This window comes from Sylvia atricapilla, chromosome Z (assembly GCF_009819655.1).
Source record: "Sylvia atricapilla isolate bSylAtr1 chromosome Z, bSylAtr1.pri, whole genome shotgun sequence".
Taxonomy (NCBI): Eukaryota; Metazoa; Chordata; class Aves; order Passeriformes; family Sylviidae; genus Sylvia; species Sylvia atricapilla.
Genome location: NC_089174.1, coordinates 31,998,349 through 32,023,053, shown reverse-complemented (window position 1 = coordinate 32,023,053; position 24,705 = coordinate 31,998,349). Strand labels below are relative to the sequence as shown.

The 24,705-nt window shown below is 37.9% G+C and overlaps 1 protein-coding gene across 1 annotated transcript in view; it reads right to left on the bottom strand.

The window, feature by feature from the left end:
• MCTP1 (multiple C2 and transmembrane domain containing 1) overlaps positions 1–24,705 on the bottom strand; it is a 214,440-nt gene that overhangs the window by 24,443 nt on the left and 165,292 nt on the right. Inside the window, 1 exon segment of the mRNA XM_066339938.1 lies at positions 10,809–10,862. Within this exon segment, the coding sequence (XP_066196035.1) occupies positions 10,809–10,862 (54 nt within the window).

Here is a 24,705-nt window from a genome sequence, read left to right as displayed (position 1 = left end):
AACAAATGGACTCTTGGTCTATAATGTTATATAATGTACTTTCTGATAATGCAGCTTCAAGCATTCCCTGAACAGACTATAAAATCTTAACTTTTAACAGAAAATTTAAAAAAAAATTACAAAAAATTTTATAAAAAATGATACAAAAATTATACAAAACCCACAACTATTACTATGCAAACCATTCTTCTATCAAAATGCAGGGGTGTGTATTATACTTCAGAAAAATAACTGAGTAAACTGTTTCTTGATTTTCACTATATGCTGTGTATTGATCTAAAATATTCAGGCAGCATTTGTTCTTGAGAATGGAAAGGAAAGCAGTCCTGTAATTTCAGAAAATACAAAAGAAGACCCTTTGGTGTACATGAACATATGCACAAATTCCAAATTCTCTACAAATTTTTAAAAAATCTACAAATTAGCAGTGGAAAAGGCATTATGAAGAATTTCCATTTACTCTTCTCCTGTGGTATTTAAGTTTTTAATCAAACAGTAAATAAAGGTCAACAAATGGCTTTTCCATAGTTAATTTAGAATTATAGCTAATACCATGCATTAAAGGCATAGCAAGGCACTGGGTAATATGCTGAGGGTAGGAGGAATTGTACCATTCTTTTGTGTAAAATACTAAAAAAGCACAGCTGCTTAGCAATTTATCCTAAATTACTATTTCTGATTGAAAGAAAGCTTCAGATTAGCAATGCTGTTCTGACTTATTCACTCTGCTAAAGACTAACTGAATGCAATACTTTTTTAATAGATTTCTCTCACAGCTCTCTGTTGCTCTGGCATTAAAGTATCTATGACATCACATAAAGGAATGGTATACATTTTGTTTTTCTAAAGCTGTTAGCCTTCAGAACAAAACCAGTTTGCTATGATAAAATCTGTTTTTCCCATCCTACACTTAGTTACCTTAGCACCTGAGCAGGCCAAGAAAACATACAAAAGAGAAAGGAAATAGGAGAAAGAGAAAGAAGAAAAAAACAATACTTAAATATTTATTAGTAATTTTTCTTATATGCTTTTTGATATTAAAATATTAATATTAAAATAATCCATATACATTTCTCAGCTCAATTACTTAAAATTACTTATCTGCAGAATCAAGTAAATCTGTCAGCTGCGGCAGTTTATTTTTCCATGTGCTATCTTGAGATAAGCAGGTCCGGAATAATATATTTCCACTGACAAAATTGTGCATGAATTCTGATCTGATTTAATATTACATGGTGCAAAAGGTGACACATTTTCTTTAATACAGGCCATTAGAAAAGGAAAGGAATTGCCAGTGTATGAAATCTAAAGAGTTTGATTGAAAGAACTCTGGGACTTGGGGGTCAACACAGTGGAAAAGTAACTTGCTCAACTACCCCAGGCACTAAGCACTGTGACAAGCAAACTTAATACCCCAGTGCATTTACTGAGACAATCAATAAAAACACTGCACTATCAGACTGCTACAGCTGTACATTAACCTACCATATCACCTCAACTGCTCCTGGACCAGTCAAACATGCATTTGCTGATCATGCAGATAACACAGATACCTCACTGGTCCTTAAGTCACATTTAATACAAAGTTAGAATGCTAAAACAACCATTTATTGCTTTTCCATACTCCATAAATTCTAATTTTCAAGTCTATCAAAATTGTACACAGAAGACTATATTCAAAGAACTACTGATATGGTGAAGCCAACTGCTCTGAAATTAATGTATAGGAGATTTAAGGTAAACTCTGCACATTCCTACTTGGATCCTTAATCCACACCTGTTACCACAGCATACATGCACCTGGGGCTTTGTGGCCTCTTCCTGCCTCCTTGCCTTCTCCTCAAGCAGATCTCAGCATCCTCACATCCTTGGCTTCTCAAGGACTGGCCATTTATGCTCCTTAAGTTGTCTACATTTATTTTTATACTTTATTTCTGCTACTCTTTCTCTCTTTTCCAGCTATAGCTCCTACAGACTCATCAGCTCAGAGCTGCTCCAATAGAGTTCATGGATGGGCATCAGTACTCTTGCAGGCAGCTCAACAGAAAAGTCAGTAAATCCACACAAAAACCATTGCATTCATTGGCACTTGGTCCCAGTGCTTGACCTCTCATGAGTCCAGGCAGGAGCAGCCTGGACACACTTCTTACCTTTGGAATTTTCTAGTAGTTATCAGTAAATGCATAGAATTCCTGTCACAGAACAAAACAGAAAAAGAACAAAGCAGTTGTATGCACCATTTGTCCAAAAGCTTTATGCTAAATTTGCCTCTTAATCTGCCAGCAGATTACACCTGAGTAGAGGCAGACTCTGCTCTACACCACGCTGTGTGATGTGTCCTAGATGTTGCTGCACAACACCAGTTTTTCAGTTCCATACAACATTGCTCTAGGATGAGCTTTGTTCTTAAGTACTTTGGGCATGGATGCTTTTTTCATTTTGTCAGGACTTTATTTTTGCCTAGATGATCTGTCCTGTAACTTCATCACTGATCCACACATCAACATTAAGTAAACAATATAAATTTTTCCACTGACACACAGGTGTTTCAAACTGTAAACAAAATGCATCTTGAATATTGTTTGCAAAATCTTGCAGTTTATTTTCCCATATTTCTGTATTTTCCTCCATAAAGCACAGCAAAGCCGATCAACTGTCCTGGAAATTTTTGTAGTTGAGATTGCAATTTTCCTCAGAAGCCTATCCACGAAGCCAAAGAAAAACACCTAACTTAAGCTGCAGATTTTTGGCCATGTTGTAGTGTGAGCCTCAGCATCAAACCTCAGTTGAAAACCCAGACTGCAATACGGCATCCATTTTGCACACAGATATGTTGCTGAGCACCTTCTTCTCTCACAGCATCACCTCTGCCACTCATTCATTCTTATTCACATACACTGCAACAACTACATGCTCCACTGGGAACTGGGTCCATGCCACACTTACCTCATGCTAGCATATCTCAACCATCATTTTTCTCTACAAGCTTGCCAAAGTTGTGCTTCCATGCTTTTGCATGGCCAGATCTTGGAAGTGAGTGGGCTACAGAGCTGCTCTCTACGAGAAGCTGCTGGAAGCTTCTTCTGTGTCTGGCAGACCTGATGCCAGCCAGCATGAACCCATTGCTGGTAATGGCTGAGGCCACCAGCAGTGACAGTAATGCCTCTGTGAAGAGGCATATTTAAGAAGGAAATAAAAAAGGTATTGCACAAATGTTACTGTGACCAGGAGGAAATGAAGTAAAAGTATGTGAGAGGGACAGCTCTCCAAACACCAAAGTCAGTGGAGAAGTAGGGGGGAAAGGCGCTCCAGGGGCCAGAGCTGAGAATTCTCTGTAGCCCTAGATGACGACCATGATGAAGCAGCTGTGCCCTAGCATCCCATGGAGATCCATGGGGATGCCACACCTGCAGCCTGGGAAGGAGACCCAGGTTGGAGGGGGTGGATGCCTGAGAGGAGGCTGTGACCCTGTGGAAAACCGGTGCTGGAGCATGGTCCTTCAGGGACCTGCAGACCCATGAAGACAGGAGATCATGGTGGAGAAGGCTTCCTGGTAGGACTTGTTAACCCTGCAGGGGACCCACGCTGCAGCAGCCTGTGCCTGAAGGACTGTACTCTGCAGAAGAGTTACCCATATTGCAGCAGTTTGCGGAGAATTGCTGCCTATGGAATGGACTCAGGCCAAATAAATTTGTGGAGGATGGTCTCCTGTGGGAAGGACCCCATGCTGGAGCAGGGCAAGGACTCTCCTTCCTTAGAGCGGTGGTAAGAACAACCTGCGACTAACCCCCATTCTCCATGTCCCTGCACTGTTAAAGTAGAGGATGTAGAGCTTGGGAAGGAAGCAGAAGTGGAGGTAGTTTTAAGATTTATTGTACTTCTCATTATCCTGCTCTGATTTTGTTAGTAATAAATTACATTAATATCCCCAAATTGAATCTCTTTTTCCTTTGACGGTAATTGGTGAGTGATCTCTCCCTGTCCGTATCTTAAGCCATGTATCCTTTTTTTATATTTTCTCTCTCCTGTCCAGCTGCAGAGGGGAGTGATAGAACAGCTTTGGTGGGTGCCTGGCATCCAGCCACGGTCAACCCATCACATTTACACATTACTTTCTCTGCTTACGGTGGGACTTGAAGGAAGATTTGTTGTGTATTATGGGCTCTACACTTTGCTGTAGAAAATTATCAAAAGGCATCACTCCAAAGGTGTTTGGGGCTGTTCTTTGGAAGGTTAAAGAAATGGTATTATGAATAAACGTGAAGAAACATTCAGGTGGCTGGCAAATCAGTGACTACATGGCCTGCTTGGAGTTGCAAGTGGTTCATGGCAGAGTTCAAACAGAACTCAAATCTCATGATTCTGTGTGAAACTACTTCAAAGAAATTCTGTTAGAGAATGAAGAATGGTGATAGTCCATTCTTGCCACTTTTGAAACCACATAGCGCTAGGGTATAAACCAACTTGAACACATAGGAAGGCTTCAAAGCAAACCCAGCACTAAAGGGCTTTGGTTGTTTCCTTTCAAACTCATTATTTCTCTCCCAAGTCATGGAGAAGACCATACAAATCTTTTTAACTACACACTAAAGCTACTTATTGAGGGCCTAGGTGAAAACAGCCCTTTGCTTGGCCTCAAAGTATTTAAATCTGCTTAGTTACATTACGAAATAATACTAAGTGTAGAGGGAAAAGTATGTAACATTCTGAAATAGCTAACATAATTTAGACATATTCTTTATTTGATTTAATAAGTTATTGAATTATACTTGGATTGCTTCAAAAGGAACATCACCCACACTATATTGGTCACAGGTGAACAACGCCATGTACAAGGGCAAGTGTAATTCATTCAACAAGTTAGACTGTCCTGGGGCAATCCATACTGTTATAACATTTCACATCTTTCTGTGCCCAAAGCTTGCTCCTGTATCTTTAAGACCCTGGAAATGAGAACCTTGTGTTATACAGAGGATGCTTTAAGGGGCGTTCTTAAAACCTGCCCTCCCGGGCACCTTCCGGCCTTTTTCCGAGTGCTGTTTGCTTGTCTGTTCTTTGCTTAGGCAGAGATTTTGTTCCCCTTTTTGGTGTGTGTGGTGGGGTTTTTTTGGGGTTTTGGGTTTTTTTGGGTTTTTTTTCCTTCCTTATCTCGGTGAGGCTGCCTTGGGGCGATTTCCACCTGCTGCTGCCAAGTGGGGCAGCCCCCGCTGCATTGTACCAATGCTACCCAGCCCAGGACAGCAAACCATGAGGCGCCACAGCCTGGGCCAGCTCCCTGTCCCCACATCTCCTGCTGCAGGGAAGGTGAAGTCCCTCCCTGAGTTCTAGCCCCTTGATCCAGAGAAAATACCAGCCAGGGCTCCAGCCGTCGTCGGGGAGATGAGCAGAGCTGGGAAGGGGCAGGAGGAAAGCTGACACCTCCTTTCCCTTTGTCCTTGGAACCACACACGCGACTGCGAAGCACCACCTTGGAGAGGAGGGCTGTCCTCAGAATTTTTGGACCTCTCTTGGTCTTGAGATATAGCAATTTTGCTGGGGTTTTTTTTGCCTGCCTGCTCTTACGCTTGTTAGTGAACTTCTGTATTTTCACTTATCTCTACTTCCACTCATTCCTCATTGGTGGAAAGGGACTGCTTAAACCTATAAATGACAAGACTCATTCAGAGTATTCTTTAAATTGTCTCAAACCAAGATATAGACCGCTGGTCCCCCAGGGACTATCACACACACATACACACACACACAAACATGAGTCCTCCTCAAATGCTGAACTTCAGATATAAGTCTCAGATTCTGCTCACATATAGCCTTACTTTACTTCACTGATTTTGATAGTATTTCAAGACTGCACCAGGACAAAGAAACCTGATCTCATTAAAACTAAACCTCTCAGAAGGCTTTCCAAGTACCTGTTTTCAAAGATGTGTACGTTAATGATGAAGAGTATGATGTCCCAATACAGGGCGGGATGAAAACTGCTTTTTGGTGAAAGTTGCTATGCAAACGCTCCACACAATCCAAGGCACATCCGGGCAAAGGTAACTTCATGGCTGTTACTTGGGGCTGATCCAATGATCAAAACCAGCTGACTTTCCAGAGTGCAGACTGAAGTAGTCTACACCATCAACCGTATACTATGTACAATTTTTATAAAAATGACACACCTCTTATTAGCATCTCTACATGAATAACTGAAGTGAGCTGAAACCAAACTGCACTTAGAAGTATGTCTTCTACAGCCATGTATTGTGGATTGCCCTGTCCAAGAGATTTTTTTTAAGTACACACTGTTCTATAAGCTAATCTCTGAGAGGATAACAGATTCATACATAGCTACAGTTTTAACTGGAAGCTGCTGTTGGTTTTTTATTTACAGTTAGTATTTAGATGCTATGTTCATGTAGAATTTAATGGTGGAATCAAGCTATAGGTGGACCAAGAGATTTACTCATTCTGGAATTTTAACTCCACCCACTCTCTTGGTATCATTTCCTTACCATTTATTTTATAGAAAATAACTGCCACTGTAATTGATCACTGTTTTATAGAATATAAAAATGTAGGCTACATTGGACCTATCTTTCCTCCTCCTCACAATCTCCTCTCAGTACAAATGCAGGGCATGCTTCTGAGACAAGTTACAAATGTGTCTTGGCTTGAGAACAAAGTTAGTACCTTCTTGGCAGCAATGATTAAAAGCTTTAAAACATATTTTAAAGCTTTAAAGCTTTTTAAAGACTCAACTATAATTCCCTAAAAAGCTTCTAGTTATCTTGAAGTACAATACCACTGACTGAGAACTGCAAAGAATTTTCTAAGAATGAAAGGCTAAAGAGAGAGTAACCAAATAGGCAAATGTTTTGAATCTTTTTTTCTTAATAAAATGTTTGTGTTAAAGCAAACGTTAAAATAAAACAGTGTTCATAATGTGTGTCTTCCTCCCTCTATGCCTGCAATGGTAGCAGGTCTCACTGGCCCTGTGCTGAGGACTTCCAGCAACATGTTGACCTGAAAATCTTTGAGATTATCTGAAATCTTACCTGGAGCTTGTTAAAAGAATAAAGCTAGGTGAAGAACATATGTAAACTTCTTAAAAGCTAAATCTTAGACACACAGACAAATCTTAGATATATAGATTATGCACATTGACTGCTACATTATTACAACTGTGTAAAAATACTTCTGATAGATTATTGGTAATGTGACTTCATGTAATTTAACTGACCCTTATTTGCTAAGATATTGTACAAGCCAGTGTTTGGAAAGGAGCCAAAAGAAAAAAAGAGAAATCAGATTAAACTGTACACCTGTGGTTGGCATAGGTTTAGCAAACATTACAGAACACATGGAATGCATAATCCAGTGCTGTTTCTTGGAAAAACTGGTATTAAATGAAGGACAAATGCCTGAGCCAAACAAACTACGTATTTTTCAATTCCTAAATACATAACAAGACAATGAAGAAAAATGAGGAAAATGGGTTCCACTGTTAAGCACCACTTTTTAAACAATACAAGTAGCATACCAGCTCTTTTAATTATTATTCATATTGCAAGTGAAGATGAAAGTTAAGATTCTCCAGCAAAAAAACACATCCTGTGGCCTTAAATTAACAGCCCTGTCTTGACTGCAGCAGAGGGTGAAAAAAGTTACTAAAATCCAGAACATCAGAATGAGATGTAAGGGCAAATCTATCTTCTTGGACTCCTCTCAGTATTACACACCATTATTAATAAAATTCATTACATTAACTAATTTCATGTATTTTGGCATTCATCCTCGTCAGTGTACTACTTCTGTAACCGTGCAGTTTAGGTAGGGATGTTGAACAATGTCCCTCCATGACACATAACCTACATCAGTGCATGCCTGCACTGAGGTTGTCATGTAGCAAGTCACTGATATCCAAGTCAGCCCTAAAGAAAGACACTTTTCATAATCGCCCAACAATCTCATAAGTGAAAACATATGGATAAGTTTAGGTAAAGCCTGCAAGCAGCCTCTACTAAATGGAAAACAGGTGCTCCAGTTCCATGCCATGTAATACCCTGTTGATCATTAAGTGCAAAGGTTACAGGACTAATAGCTTCCTTGTGGTAATAAGGGAGCAAAGACACTGGCCATGGTCAAACAGCTGAGGCATATTTTACATATTTGCAACATATGCTTCAGTTTTAATGAAAGTAAGGGTTTGGCACATTTATTAATCTTGTAACTTTCTTCGCATAAAGGAGACCCATTTTCCTGCATTTTCTATTATACCACATGAAAAAATGAGACATCATAAAAGCCAGAGCCCAGTACCAGCTGGTGCTACGAAATGTGCATTTGTTTTCTCACAAAGGTTAATTTTGCACATAGCTTTGAGAAAACACACATGAACTACAATAACACAAACCTGCACCCCTCCATTTAGACAAAAGATGTTAGAGGAACAGCAGCAGTTAAGAGAGTATGTCTAGTGCACCAGAAAGGAAAAATAGTGTACTAGCTTCTAATAACAAACAAGTTAGTCCTAACCATATACTTATTATTTAACCTAGTGCAAAATAATGCCCACTGCAAACATACTGAATAAACAGAATAGTCTATACATGCTTGCTTTAAAAAGTGTAGGGTTTTTTTTCCAATTCAAACTGCATATTTAATCTTGAGAGCTCAAAACATTTGCAATAAAGAAGACAGCTTTGAATTTACAAAAATCAACCTGAACACCTTCTGTATAGAAAAACACTTCTTAAATATTCAATAAAAGGGCTCACTGAATGCGCACTGTAATGTCAGTACTCACTTCAATTCAACCTTGGTAACTAGATCTAGAAAAATGTTTGAACTCTGGTGTCAGTTTGAGAAAGCTGAATATTAGATCACAACATTGAAACCTAGAGTGATATTTCTAATTAGGGGTGTTTGCTCAGAGAATCACCAGAGAACTGGGGGGAGGGAGGAGCTGACCTCTGCCCTCATCTTCTCCTTTAAAGGAGTTTGTTTAGCAATTTCCAAAACCCACTAAGCAATAACTGCACAGGCTGGTTTAAACTACAAGCAGTCAAGTACTATTCTTTGTGAACTAATCACAGTGGTTAAAATATCCAGGAATATACACAATACTGGTATGACATATTTGCACCAGATCTAATACTAAAGCAGAAAGAACAGGAGAAAATAGATAGTAAATCAGTGTTTATCAGAAAACAAATGATGATTCAAAGCTAGCATACTGAGATAAAATTCAAGCTCTCCAAAGCTACATGATGGACTTTTACAATAAATCATATGTTTTATTGCTAGAAATGGATGCTTATATCATTTAGCATCAAAAAAAATCACATACGTGTTTTGTAAAAGACGATTTTGTTAGTACAGTATTATGAAATTATGTAGCTAATGATTTAGGTGATGTATAGAAGAATTTCAGAATAATTGTAAAATGTTTGACCTGGCAAAAGAACAAGGAAAATACTCTTTTTTAAAATCATCTCCTACATCTCAGGTGTTAGCTAACAGAAAAATAATCATTGAGGGGATTAACTAATCATAGTGAATTTTATGGCATTTCAAATGCTGCTGCCAGCATATGAATCCTTACAGCAGTGTATAAATGTACATTTCAGCCAGAAAAAAAGGTCAAGAGCATAAATTAAGATGCACTATTTTTTTCCTCTCAGGAAAAAAAAATTTGCTCTATTACAACAGAAGTGGGAGAACGTCCATGAAGGTCAAAATAATCTGAATTTTAACACAGAGTTGTTGTAAAACGATCTCTTTTTTTCCTTTTTATTTTCTTCCACAAATATCACCTTTCTGATAGGAAAATACCAGCAAGAATTCAGATTTCTTCACTCATCTCACCAGAAAGCCATCCTGCCAGTACTAGCCATTGCTTCAGTGGTGCAAGGTCATTCTGATTTATCTTCTCTGTGTTTTCCCTCTCTCTGGGGGACAACCAATCTAAGAAGTCTCATGGCTTGGCTCAATAATGTGTAGAAATGAGTGGCTATTTACTGTGGTTGCAATCCTCAACCTACCTAGCAGCATCTAAACTGAATTGCATCCACTCAAACAGGTGAATGATCTGCTGTGGTTTCCCAGCTTTCAGGGGAAACACAATACAAACTTCAAATCAAATGGATGTCCATGAGAATTGTGATTATTAAAATGTCATATGGAGTGCAAAACATTCAAGATATTCTTCTATCTGCCAACTCTTTGAAAAATTTAGATGTCAATATCCCATCCTTAACCAGTATAGAGTTGCTATTTCCACACTGTTTTCCCCCTGAAGTGCAGCCCTATTTGTAGTACTCAAGACAGGAGGAATTTTTGTCCTTCAAAACCAGTTGTTGCTGCAGTTATCTTTACAAGAACTATCAAGTTCCAGACAGGCTGAGATATTTTTGTGCCTGGCGGAAAAAAATATTGGATCCAGCTCTGGACCAAAATAAGAAAAAAATTAAAAAGGAAAAGAATGAGGAAAAAGCAAAAATAAGAAAAAGAAAGAAAGAGAAAGAAAAAGAAGAAGAAAGAAAAAAGAGAAGAAAGGAGGAGGAGAAGAAAAAGATGAAGAATAAAAAGAAGAACGAAGAGAAAAAGAAAGAGAAAAAAAAAAAAAAGAAAAAGAAAAAGAGCAGGCTTTATAGACCTCTAACCTTTCCCTCAACACACTATAGCATTATTAGGATGATAAACAGCTCTCACCAATTTTCTGGACTAAAACACATCAACTTCTTTTTAAACTGTCGGTAAAAACAGTGTCATGTCTAAATTCTCACATCCCCAGATACCCAAGTGCTAGGAAAGATAATTACCTTGTCATCTCTGTCATCCTCTTCTTCCTCGTCCTCTAGCATGTCCTCCACTACCTGCAGACAGAAACAGTAGTAGTTGTCATCATTTAAAAAGAAAGAATTTTGTTCTGTCAATTCTAAGCCTTTTGTAGATGAAAACTTTATTAACATTTGAAATAAATGCACAGAGGGAAAATGTACAACTAGGAAAAAACACTTGGTCTAGTGATTCAAATTTAGGAAAGTGTTACAGCTTTAATTGACCTACACTGGGGAATTATATACTGAAAACCCTTCCATTGCAAAACATTTGCTTGACAATTTAAGTATTTAAAAGGTATTTCAAAATTCAGTATATGCCTGCTTTAACTAAAGGAATCCTTTGTCAGCTCCACTGGTGCCGATGCAGCACACACATGCTCACTTCAAATTTATGGTTACATACATAAAAGGTCAACACTTTTAATAGAATTTACAGTATTCACCAAGAGATTCTTGAAGAATACAAAGCCAGAAGTGAATTCATGATAGTTTATCTCCTTACCACGTTCAACAGTGATATATACCATATGCTCTATCAATATTAGCCCTGTGTTTCTTTAATAATAATTTTTTACCATCTGTGCATCCAACTTTAAGCACATTAACTACTAGCTGCACCTGCCGCATGTCTGCATACATGTTTTTTCATATACAGGTTTTCAATCCAACACCATGAAATATAAACATACATTAAATTCCTTCTCCAAATATTAATAATTATTAATCATACTGTCAGTATTAAATAAACCACTAAGTTTAGTTTATAGAGAGGTCAAACGATTTTCCACAGATGGGCCATGGCAGATTCAGACTTTAAAATCTCTCATTACACTGTGATCAATGACCCTAACAGGAAAATTCTCTGTTGATGGAAAGAAAGCTGTACCCCCTTATACCCAGAAATTAGCGAATTAGTGTGCTTCTTTATATCTTTATGTATGTGTGTGTATATATGTGTATATATATATGTACCTATTAGGATATAAGAATATCCATAATGAAGGTCAGCAAAGATCCAACTGAGCTCAATGTCCTGTTATGGGTGCAAAAATTTCATACTCTATATTATAAAATATGTATAAAGAGGAAAAGTGGAGGCAAAACTCAGAGATGTGAAACAGTTTTTGTGATTTAAGACAGCACACTAAAATCACAGCTTCATAGCCAGCCCCCCCGACAACGCTGCAAGAATGTTCCCACATCCATGTAGAAGAACTTGAGGGACTTTATCCAAGAGCCAAATTGAGGTAAGAGAAGAACTGAAAAATAAAAGCGTGTGAATCAGGTTTTTTTCTCAGAGTTAGCTCTACTATCAAGAATGTCCCAATTAGGCATGTTACATGGGCCCATGCAGAGCATAAGCAACACGCAGTTTGATGTAACATGCCCATCTAGTACAGCACTGTGCATACATGCAAGTCGCCTGCAGTTTCAGCTATTTCTCCTTGTTTGAACCCTGTCCCAGAGCTTTAACAACAGTACTTTGGAGGGGAACTTTCAGTTCTGCCTCCTGGCTGCTCTGTCCTGGAGGTTTAGTTCAATACACCTCTGACATCCCACTTAGAGGTGTCAGAGTGATCCACTCTTCACTGACCACTGACCACTCTGAAACAAAGGCATTTTCTGTTTGCCACAACCCTGCATCACATTTGGCTCATCTCCTAGTTGCTCATTGCTATATTCCCTGGGTTCAAAGTCTTTGGGGAGCTGAGATGTAAACTGCATGACTGGAGAAACTGAGTTCTTCAAAAACATACATCCTCAAATCTTTAATGCAGTTGGTTCCAGTGACCCAGTTTACTGAGTAGCTTCACCAGCTCTACAAAGAAAATGGTAAACTGAGAAAAGAGGAGGAAAACAAGCTGTTAAGGGCTGCAGCACGATGGAAACACTCTTAGATCAGTTTTTCCACATGCAAAACACCCACTGAACTACACCATTCATTGACCAAAGCCCTAGATATATGAGTGGGTGTTTAAATATAAATCAGATCTGTGGACTTACACACTGCCTAATGCCCAGAGCTCACTAAGTCAGTAGGTCTCTTATTTTTCAACATTAACATTCCTCAGACACTTTAAGAACTTTTTTACATACATCTAGAAATTTGTTGTCTTGAGAAGATTGAATAGCAGGATGCATATCTCACATTAGCATTCAAGTTAGTATGGAGACAATTAGTGGAACTGGAAATCTCTAAAATTGTAAATGAGTACACCTCACAGGAATCACTTGCAGGACAATATCCATTCTAAATTATCTAGATAACAACACTTCAGACTCAGGTGTGGGGCTTTTTTCCTCTATAGAGAGGCAAAATGTTAACTTGTTCAAAAGGCATAAAAAATCCTTTGAAATTACTTAAGTATCAGATTAAGCCCAGTTTTCCATCTCCTCCATTCCAATTTTTTAATTCAAAAGCCACTACCAGTCTATGCTCTTTTTCTAGTTTAGCCATGCTATCAATTACATTTAGATTTGGAGTACTGAAATGTTTGGGAAGAAAAACAGAATTCAATTTTTGTAGCAAAATAAAATGTGATCAAAATGTGCCAATGCCCAAGATGCATAAATAATTCTTTGAAGTATGAGACATAGCCCATGCTTTCACTCATCTTGAAATTCAGAAGAAAGCCTTAAAAGAAAAAAAATCCAACACACACAACCATTAAGACAATATGGATATGATAATATAATTCATCAAAGCAACAAAACAAGTGTTTTCAGAACTTGGCCACAAACAAAAAGAAGGAAAGTAGATTCTTCATAGTCATTTGACATATGAAATATTGGCATACTAAAGCCTTACAAAAGCTGTATATTGAAGTACAGTCTACTCCAGAACAAAGCAAGGATGTTTAACAGATGCAGTAGATCGGAACACAGATTTCAGTTTAACATTGTATTAAGAATACAGTAGAAAAAAAACAACCCACAATGGATTTTTTTATCCTTTGATTCTGCTTGTTTCTATTCAAACACAGTGCACATGTGCCACTCTGTTTGGAAGGAATACAGTAGTTATTTGGATCATTATGTCAAGCCTTATACCTGGAGGAGGTAAAAGCGAGGGAGAGAGGCAATGGGGAAGGAGGGAGCAGAGAGAGAAGCTGGGCAAAAAAAGGAAATAAAGATAAAATGCAATGTTACATTTATTCTAATAAAAGCTCTGTAGCAAAAAATCTTACATTGTCCTTAGCATATTCACTTGAAATGATGCCTTCTCATACCTTATTTGAAATCAAGTAGTATTAATCAAACAATGGAAGGGATCTAGGGAAATCAGAAAGATCTAATGCACGCAATTAAAAAGTGATACGATCTTCTGTAACATCACTTGTCACAGACTTATATGCTGCATACTGGTAGAAGATCTTGAAAGAAATTGTTTCTTGGTACTGTGCCTTGAATGTAGTGCAAATACAGATGACATTTTAAAAAAACAACATAGGTGGCCTCAAATACAACACGTAAGCTACTTCACAGCCAAAAGGTAAGGAGATGTTTTTTAAATGTTGCGAAGTAAGACCCTTCCTCTACAATACATCTCTATTAAAAGCTTATAAATCAGAAACAGCATATAATCTAATTTCGATGTATCCCATTATTCCTTATCCATTCCCACCATCTTCAAGAAATACAGGCCAAAAATATTGCACAACTCACAATCCATAACAGATGGGAGGACCGTTGCTGCGTCACAGCAGATTCCATACACCAGAAAGAAGCACAACCATCACATTTGCACATAAACACAGAAAACCATAACATCTTGTGGGCTACTATACAGTCTTCTGAGGAAATTGACATTAAATATAATTTGCATTTATTCTAAAGATCTACTGACTAACAATGACAATAGAATTTGTGAGAAAATAATTCATTTTGACTTCTAACCTCAACATGTGCAGAGTTGGATTCTAGTTATTTACAGGCATGTTAAATCAAAGCCCTATAGATCTAGAGGCCCTGGAAATACTCTAGAAATGCCTGAATCTAAAGAATCAGTGGAAAAGTGACACACTGAGACTTAACACCACTTATAATGAAAGGTCCTTTTCTCTTATCATCAGCCTGTTGTTTCTCACACAGAGTGTGGAGACCATTAATTGCCTCTGTTCTATATTTTTCAGCTGATGCAAAACAAACACCTGCACAGAAGATATTCTGATGTCTTTACATGTTAATAATACTGAGTATTTGCTCTGCACTGAGATGTAAAATAAAGAAAATGAAAAAAATAGCACTAACTCTGCAGATAGCCATGATTAGTGTGACGTTAATACTTTATCAATGCCCCTCATTAGAATTTGTCTATGTCTGCTTAGATCTTACTTGATGTAGTCCTTCAAAGCCAGGTGGTTTCCAATAAAAACAAATTACTTTCTATGCCACGCACATTATGATCTCAGAATATCTACAGACATTTGTATATTCATATGAAAGTATTAAAATTTTAAAAGAAATCAAAAGGGCAAGATTTGCTTCCAAATGAAATGCATTTTAGATGTGCAGTTAATGGGGTCAGAATTATACTGTTCAGGACTGTTTGGAGTGCATGCTGTCCTGACATGAAATGTACTGTAAACTTGTGAGCCATGCAACTCAGTGTATACCTGTAAATGTGATATAAAATTATGCCATTTGTATGGATTACAAAGGATTCATAAAACCACTTGGGCTTTCTCAGATCATTTCCTGATACTTAATTTGAAGGAAAGATATTAATTGTCCACAAGCTCACTACAGCAGCAGTTATGTGCTCATCTTCACAACATGACATCGACTTCCTTTAAGCAATTGCCAAGGAGAAACTTTACAGGAGATACATCTTTATTAAAATGTCCAACTTTTATACCATATTTTAAAGTAAAATAAAAATCAAATTAACATATTCTGATTTAGGAGTCCCGGATATCTGGGTCTAACTAGATTTATATCTTGGGGTTTTGATCTTGGGGTATTCATCTGTAGTAATCATTAGAATGAGTTAACTATTAGATGTAATAATTAGTGTAATAAGCTTCTCAATAATAGTGAATGTATTGCAGTACAGAAGACAGGAGAATAAAAGGAGATTAAAACCAAAAGTATTAGTACTTTTCTATTAAATTACTTTCTGGCACTCAAATTATGTCTTCTAACAGAATGCATTTTGTTAGCTTATTCTAGGAAGTGCTCATAATGTAATTTAGTCTGATTCTTAATAGGAAATAAGACTAATATGGCTATCAGAGGCCTTTTGATGCATGCTGCTGATTATACAGAGTTCTGTAATGTCAACAACAGAATTTTTATATATAGTATAATACATTTCTCGGGAACATGTATCAGCAGTAAATACAGTTGATTATACAAGATCATGTAATGTTTTTCCTGTTGTCAGCTTTATATGCCCTCAATATTCAATTGCCAATGTAGCCAAGAGTAAGCAATTTTTAACATTACAATGGTACAGTACTGTACCATTCCTCTCATTTTCTTTCAATATTTGGTTCTCATTTATTTTACTTTCTCTTGTACTCACACAATGCACTGTGAACAGAATATTAGGTGTTTATTTGAAGTATGTCTCCATCTAAAGGCTTCAATACGTACTGTACACTTGAAATGTCAGATGTCTCAGAATGCTTATAGTTCAGCAGAATAAAAATAACTGCATTCTTTGCTTGGCTAAGTATCAATGAAAGATTACTATGTAGGACTATTAAAGTAACACCTTCACAAAATATTGTGAACTAGAATTCTTAGGCAAAACCTTATGATAAATTATCTTATAAAGAACACCATGTCTCATTATAGGTTTTCATTGTTACTATTATTTCTTTCCAAATATATTGTTTCCAAATTCTAGAAGGACCAGATATGCTTCTACTATAAAACAGCACTTATCCAAATTATTTTAGGCTTATTGATGCGCCCCAGTTTATTACACTCAGATTTGAAGCTGACCAGCTTTTTGGTATAAAAAAATTATTTTATATATTTTTATAATATCAGGGGTTTTTCTCCTGATATTTATATATTTCTGTAAATACAGTAAAATATTAAAGTTCTTAAAGTCTTGGCTTCATTAATTAAAATGTGCTGAAGTCATAGAAAGCCAAAAAAAATTAATAAAAATCTCACATTACTACAGGATTTTTTTCTAGAAACGAACCTGGTATTAGGTTATATAGTACAGATTATTTATAGTAGCCACTACAATCTGTCTGTGAATCTTGTCGCCATTTAAACCTTCAGGCAAATGCAAAAATGCAAAATTATATCAGGCTTACACAAAAAAATGCTTTCTCTGTGCTGGGAACTTCAATTCTATTTTGGATGCCAGCAATATTGAAAGCCTATGGAAGCAAAAAGTAGCAAAACTTGAATTAGAAAACTGTTTGATTTCTGACAAGAAAAAAAACGCAATTTTTAAAAGAATGGTGGCATATTTAGGGCGGGGTTTTGGCCTTTTCTCTTCAGGTGACCAAATCAAGCCAAAGCATTCCAATTCAGCAGTGCGTTTGGGTTTTGCAGCTGTTGCTGGGATAAGAACAGGCACATAAAGTTTTATGAAGGAGTTTACTACATAACTCTACTACTGTATGCAAACCTCTGACACAGGGATTATGATTTGCAGCATGGACAGCCTCTTTTATCTGTAGCCCAGACAGCGGCACCATATTTTTCTGTTACGTTGCAGAAGAGAAATGCCTACCACCTAATGTAGAACTTTACATAGTGTACTGTGGGCTGTTGAATTAGTGCACAATGTGTTTAAAATATTTATAGTACCAACGTTTAGTTAAATTACCTTTATGTAAGATTTATGCTGATTTGTTCAAGTCTCGTTTAATGGCAAATTATGAAGAGGACATTTCATAAAGATAATTCTCCATTTAAATGCATCAGGTCACCAAACATTATGATGCAATCTAGAGCAAATTTGTCCAGCTTCAGTGATTATGTGCGCACATAAAAATTAGACTTGATCAACACAATTTAAATGCATGATTAAGGTGACATTTTCATGTTTATTTTTTGATATAGTAAAAGAAAACCCATGGTGTCCCATTGTGGAGCACCACATTATATATTTATTTCCTGACTCTTTGGATCACATAGAAAAAAGAAACAAAAAAAAAATCTGTGTGGAGACAACGTTGATTCTTAGTGGACTATGTAATATTCAGGCTCATGTTCCAGTAGTCCTTGTTCTTCAACAGCACCCACCTTGCCCACACAGATTGTGACTCATATGCAAAAGCTCTTCTAATTTATTCTATTGATAACAAATGAAAGCAGAGTTTATGATTAGTTAGGAGCCAGAAAATACAATGTAAAATCAGTTCTGCATAATATTGAAAATAATTTTATTTTAAAAATCATACTTTCCTAACTTTGGGAGTCATAAATCTGGCTAGCTTCACACACATATTGTTCTGTGGCTAACAGTATACTCCTAGCAGCCCTCATGCTGGGGGGCTTTGTGGCTACTGCCATTGCTATTGTATCAGAGGCAAAACTTCTCAAGAAAGTACAGTCAGAAAGCAGGCAAGATGTACTTGCTCACCTGACAATGTTCTTTTGTGTCTTGTGAAAATTACATACTCCAGACACTGTTTAGCTAGAGTACAGGGCTTTATTTTTTCCATTTATTCACAGCAAGGATTTAGTTTGCAGTTAGAAATCTCTGCAGGCTCCCTGGCTCAATATAACTTCTAGACATGAAGCTCAAAACCCCAAAGTACCACACTAGCAAGGTATCTGAAGCACTTGGTGTTTGTCCTATATTCATCTCCACATGAAAGCCTTTGAATATAAGGACTGTAAGGACTTAGTCTTTAAGACCATAAAGTGAAAAACAGAAAAAAATCAAGTTCCTGCTTTGTTTACTTTATTTGGTAACTCAGTTTTCAACTTCTAGGAAAACAGCTGGTTAAAATCAGGCACTTTCCTGTTACAGGTAATTTAAGCATTGAATGTACTGCAAAGTGGCAGTCCCAGCCCCAAACAGGAGCACCAATAAATCCACCTGCCAGTGCTCTGACAGACACTGTTGCCTGGCTTCTAGAACAAAATGATAGGATTATAACCAGAAAAGATCTCCTAGGTGCAAGTGGGCTGAGCTTCTATGACCAACTCAAGCTCATTGTGCTGACCACTTTTTCTTGAGTGAAGAAAGAATTCATTGAAATGGGTATATTCATAAGCATCATTCTTCTCATTCTTACTTTTGTGTTTGTTTTTTTTTTTTTAAATTTGGCAATTTCCAGAATGGATATGAAGATTTGAGTCCTCATACTGGATGGCTACAGAAAAGTATCCAGAGAATACTGCTTAAAATCTTAAAATAAAAGGCTATCTTTAACGACATTATTATTCCTCTATTCTCAAAATATCATCCTAAACATGGCTAGCTCTAACTTTTAATAGAAGCATATACACATAAATCATTAAAGTCTGTGTAGGAAAAATCTAAAATGAAATTAGAAGATGCCTTGTTGTCACCTTATATAATTCTTAAAAGACAGAGTATATACATACATACATACATACATACATGCATATATATATATATATATACACTCTATTATGCAAATTCATAAAAAGTTGGGTATGCCACATTAACTCCCAGCTGTTTAGCATAATTTGCTATGCAATGACATGTACATCTCTTAACTTCAAGAGGAAATTGGCTCTTTAATATTTCCTTAAAAGCTCCAAGTACTAACTATCAATGCAAGAGGTGAAGTAATCAAAGCTCTTCTCTGTGGAGGTATATGGCAGAAGAACATTCAAAGGTACATTCAGGGATGTGCATTATTCTTCTATTAAACATTAAATTGCTTGGAAAAAAAATCCCCAACAAATAGTAGACCAAAAGGAGAGAAAGATTAGTATCTTCAGTTGAGCAAATGATGAATGGCAGAGGTTGGTAGGACCATCCTGTCCTCCCCACTCAAGCAGGCATCATTAACCCTAACCTCCCTACTCACAAGGTCACCTCTGAGCACGACGCCCAATCCCATGTCCTGAATATCTCCACGGACGAACACTTCACAACCTCTCATGGTCCTGGTTGTGACGACAGTCACAATGAAAGTGCTTTCTTGTGGTCAGATGAATTTTCATGTATTTTTGGTTTGTGGCCATTGATACTGTCCTGTGATGGAGCACCTCTGAGAGGAGGCTGTGTCTCTCTCCCGCTCCCTTCAGCCATTTTTACACATCATCAAGAACCCTCTTCCAGGCAGAATAGCAGCTTGCTCAGCCTCTCATTCTATGCCAGATGCTTTGATTTCTTCATAATCTTACTTTTGCTGGAATAAAAACCAACTCCCACTCCTCACCCTCCCAGCCTGTCCTGACTAAAAAGCCAGTATACATATACTGCATAACAGAGATGACAGCAATTTCACCACATCTCTGTAATTGTGAAGGAATGTAGCTGCATTTGGACCTCTGAACTCCTACTTGTGCTTAATGTGTGCACTGATGTATTTAGCTCTGACATGCTGGATTCTCAAAGAAGGTGTGAAAGACTTTGTCAGAGGCATTTCCTTATTTGTGTGTCTACATCTGGCCTAGGAGGCACATCTGTCTTGTTGGATTGGTTTTGAGGGCTCTCCTGGCCATTCATCCTGAGCCCTTTTCTTGCCAACTCAGACCACCAATTTCATGAAAGGACAAGGGGCAGTAGCTTCAAACTGACAGAAGGCAGGTTTAGATTAGATACTGGGAACAAATTCTTCAGTGTGAGGGTAGGGAGGAATTGCAACAGGTTGCCCAGAGAAGCTATGTGTGCCCCATCCCTGGCAGAATTCCAAGGCCAGGTTGGACAGGGCTTTGAGCAACTTGGTCTAGTGAAAGGTATTGCTCTGAAGGTCCCCTCCAAATCAAACTATTCTGTGATTCTTGACTTGAGAAATCACTTTTGTGGGTCACCATAATCCCTCTCCCTCATTTATTTTTAGTTTAATGCTCTTTCCATCAGGTTGGACATCCTTCTGGCAAGGAAGATTTTGCCCCACGTGGTGAGGTGGATCTCTTCCTAGTAGTTTTCAGTCGTCAAAATGTTGTAAAAACCAAGTCCCTGCTGTCAATAAGAGCTGTGCAACTGGTTGTTGTCCTCCAAGACCTGTCCAGTCCTCCACAGGCAGGCAGGAGGTGAAAATGATCTGCACTCCCTGTCTGTTACCTCTTTGCTCACGGAAGAACAAGAATTTGCAGTGTCACCAGAGAAGATCCAATGTGCCTGGTAGAGCAGGTAAGCATCATATACCAACAGCTGAGAGACTGTCGCAGTTTGTCCTAATTGTGGTGGCCAGGCTTATCTACACAGGGTAAAAAAATATTCATAGCTATGTAAAGTGTGTTTAATTCTCAGTATGACACACTACAACCATACAATCAACTGTTTCATCCCAGGGAAAGGGATGAGAGCAGCTGGACAGAGGGAACATTTTAAATCACTTTGAGAGGTTATCTGACCATTCCTTGAGTTAGACAGCTCCAGCAGGCAGCCAGAGCATGCAGAACACATCCTGAAGTAGAAATGTACAAGTAACAAAAAAACCCAAAACCGACACCAACAATTTCCATGTCCTCCCCCTGCCATTAGCTCCATGCAGTTAAAATGACTGTGACTTTTCTTAGAAATAGAAGATCCCACACACCAGACAGGAGCGCTGCTGGGTTCTCCAAGCTACAAAGGTAAGGGGCTTTTTTGGTGTATTTGATATTATCAAAGTATTAGGTAGCTCCTTAAAAATACTGAAATAAGCTTTTAACCCACCATACTTTCTGTAGTTTGCAGTCAGTCACCATGCCATGCTCTATTAAATGCAGGGGCAGCTATTCCCTGCCACAAAGATCCAGCACATCTGACAAGGAGCAGCAGGATTGGTGACAGAAACACAGAAACGATTGATACCTCTCCCACAGAAGAGGTGGAAAAGATGATGGAAAAAAGATGGGAGAAGAAAAAAAGTCTCATCTAGCAAGATTCACTCAGTTCAAATTTTGTGTGTTTAGGTGATCATGACTTGACACAACAACAGCAGCTGTGCTAAAAATAAATTATTTTGTGAGGTCAGATACTTAGGAGTACAATTATAAGGAAGTGTAAATGTCTTTGGAGAAAGCAGCAGGGTGTACTTCAGGCAAAAATATTACCACAAAATTCAGAAAGAGGGCATTAGGAATGTCACCTTAGTTATTTTTTCCTCACTTAATACCCGCAAGAAATATTTATAATGGGATTTTTACACCTGCCACATGATTCAAAGACAGAAATTTATTAGTTTTCGTTCAGTTCAGAACTATCTGCTAAGTCTACATCTATCTACAGCCACTTACCAATGTTTAATGCAAAAGTTCCTATTTCATGGGAGTGTATCTTTCAGAAATACAACTCATCTTGATCAAAATTTACAAAAGTTTGGGCATCCAATGTTCTTTTGCAAATTTGCATCAGTTGGACTAAAACTACAATGATCCTACAAGGAGCTGGAGTAAAACCACAAGACAACTACAAGGAGTCTAACTGAATCCATGGAGACATAGTATGCTGCTTCACCCATCTGTTGGACATTCCAATAGACTGATCTCCTACTAGGAAATACACTTGGGCCTCCCCCTTGCCCCAACCATATTGCACCTTGAATTCAAGAAAGGACTCGCATACACAACTCATTAGGAGTTGGAATAAATGGCAAAATAACCATAGTTGCATTCTATCAAGAAGCTCAGGTTCATGTTACAATAGAGGTACCCAGATCCTTGTTTGGCAGGTGAATTTCTCCATGAGAAAACAAGTTTCAAGCTACTTTAAAAAAATCCCCTGGTGCCCAAGAAGAAAAAGCAAATGGTATCTTATCTATAGAGACAGTAAAAAATGAATTAGGGCTGGTATATGTGCCATACCCAGACAGAAACTCAGTGGTCATTAATCATTGATCTGCAGAAGAAGTGTGGTCCCTAGCACATAGACTGATGAGACAAATGACAATTATCTTCTCAAAGAGATATTACAATGGAAACCAACTCTTCTGAGCTTCTTTACATGGTCTGAAATTTAAATATGTTTCATATTTTTATGAATTTTTAACTATGCTTGTCTAAGGTTAATCGGGTAAGAAAAGTTCACAAATACATTTATCTTTGTGTCTTATCATTAGCCCTAGCCTTCAAGGTAACTTCTAAAATTGGATGATATTTCTAAGATAAGTAGTCAATGATTTCAATGAGACACACAATGAATCTCTGAAGACTTGGGAAGAGAAGCCAGATCATGTGAATGCTGAAGCATTCTCTACCAACTAAGAAACACTGCTTAATTAATTTAGATAAAATTTACACTCTGCATAGGAAAATTCAAGTATTTAAATTAATCCTATTCTAATGATACTGAGCTAAGGACTTGTAATATTGTAATATTACTGCAGACTCATGAGTTAATTAGAAAGGCTTACAATAAATCTGCAAACGACTTCCTTCAAGGCAGATGCTCAACATGATGATAGCCAAACTTAAATCATTAAAAACAAGGTCATTAATGGCACAGATACCAAATATTTGGCATCAACATGGTTGCCTGGTCTGAAGCACTCTCAGTAAGAGGAAAGTTTTAGGAGCAGCATTTGGTGTTCTTAATTGAGAGTCCATCACTAGCTCCATTAGTTTGTTAGAAAAGTTACATGACCAGATAATCTTCCCAGGAAGATGGTATTTCAGAGAGAAATTAAATGTATTGCAGCTCACAAGTGAAATTCTCCTTTCACCAGGGATTTAGGTACTCATAAAATCTTCACATTGAGAAGCTTTAAGCATTTCAGCCATCAGGAGACAATGGGCTGTGTTTTACGTATTGCATCTTTTAAACCTTGATCTTAGGCTTTTTCCATAAATGTAATCACATTTGCGATTAGGGAATACTTTTATCACTCCCATTCTTATTTTAGATGATCCCTGGAAGCATAACAATCTTAGATGTAGACAGGTAACAACAGTGTTGGGATCAGGGCTCTATGGGTTCTAATAATTGCAGTTGCTAGACATTAGAGGATCACTCAGGCTGGAAAGGATTTCCAAACTCCTGCTCAGAGTGGGGTCAGCCATGAGGTCAAATCAGGTTCCTCAGAGCTTTCCTCAGTCAGGACCTGGAAACTTGCTATAGCACCTGCAGTTTCCTGAGCAAACTCTTCTACTGCTTAACAATTCTCATGGCAAGAAAGGTTTTTCAGTCTGAACCTTTCTTGTTTCAAATGAAGCTTGTTGCCTCTTCCACCACAGATCATTTGTGCAGTCTAGCTCCATCTTCTTGTTAACCTCTTTATAGGGTGTTCCAGTCGCTAAAAGCCTTCTATTCTCTAGGATCCTTCAAGTCAACTTGCCTCAGTTTCTCTTCAAGGGCTGATTGACGAGGGCTTAAGCTCCTGATCGTGTTGGTAGCCCTTCACTGAACTTGCTGAAGTCAATCAATGACTTTCCTGAACTGGCATGTGCCAAACTGGACAGTCTTCTGGTTGCATTCTGGCAAGTGCTGAGGAGTGGAGATAACTACTTCCCTCAATCCAGTACCTGTACTTCTGATGACCTTGCTGCCTTCTAGGCCCAGTTCAGACAGCTGCTTTCAGACAACCAATTTCCCCTCTGTGTCACCAGAATAGGTTACTTCCTCCCAAGAACAGTATTCTTCCATCTGAATTGCATGGGGTTCCTATCAGTTCATTTATCCAACCCACTTAGATCCCTTTGAGTGTCAGATCCAGTGTGTCAAACAGTTCCACACATCTGACAAAACCCAAAAACTTGATGAGGGTGCACTATCATCTCCTGTACATCACTGGAAGAGATGTTAAACAGGACTTTGCACCATGGCAGTCCA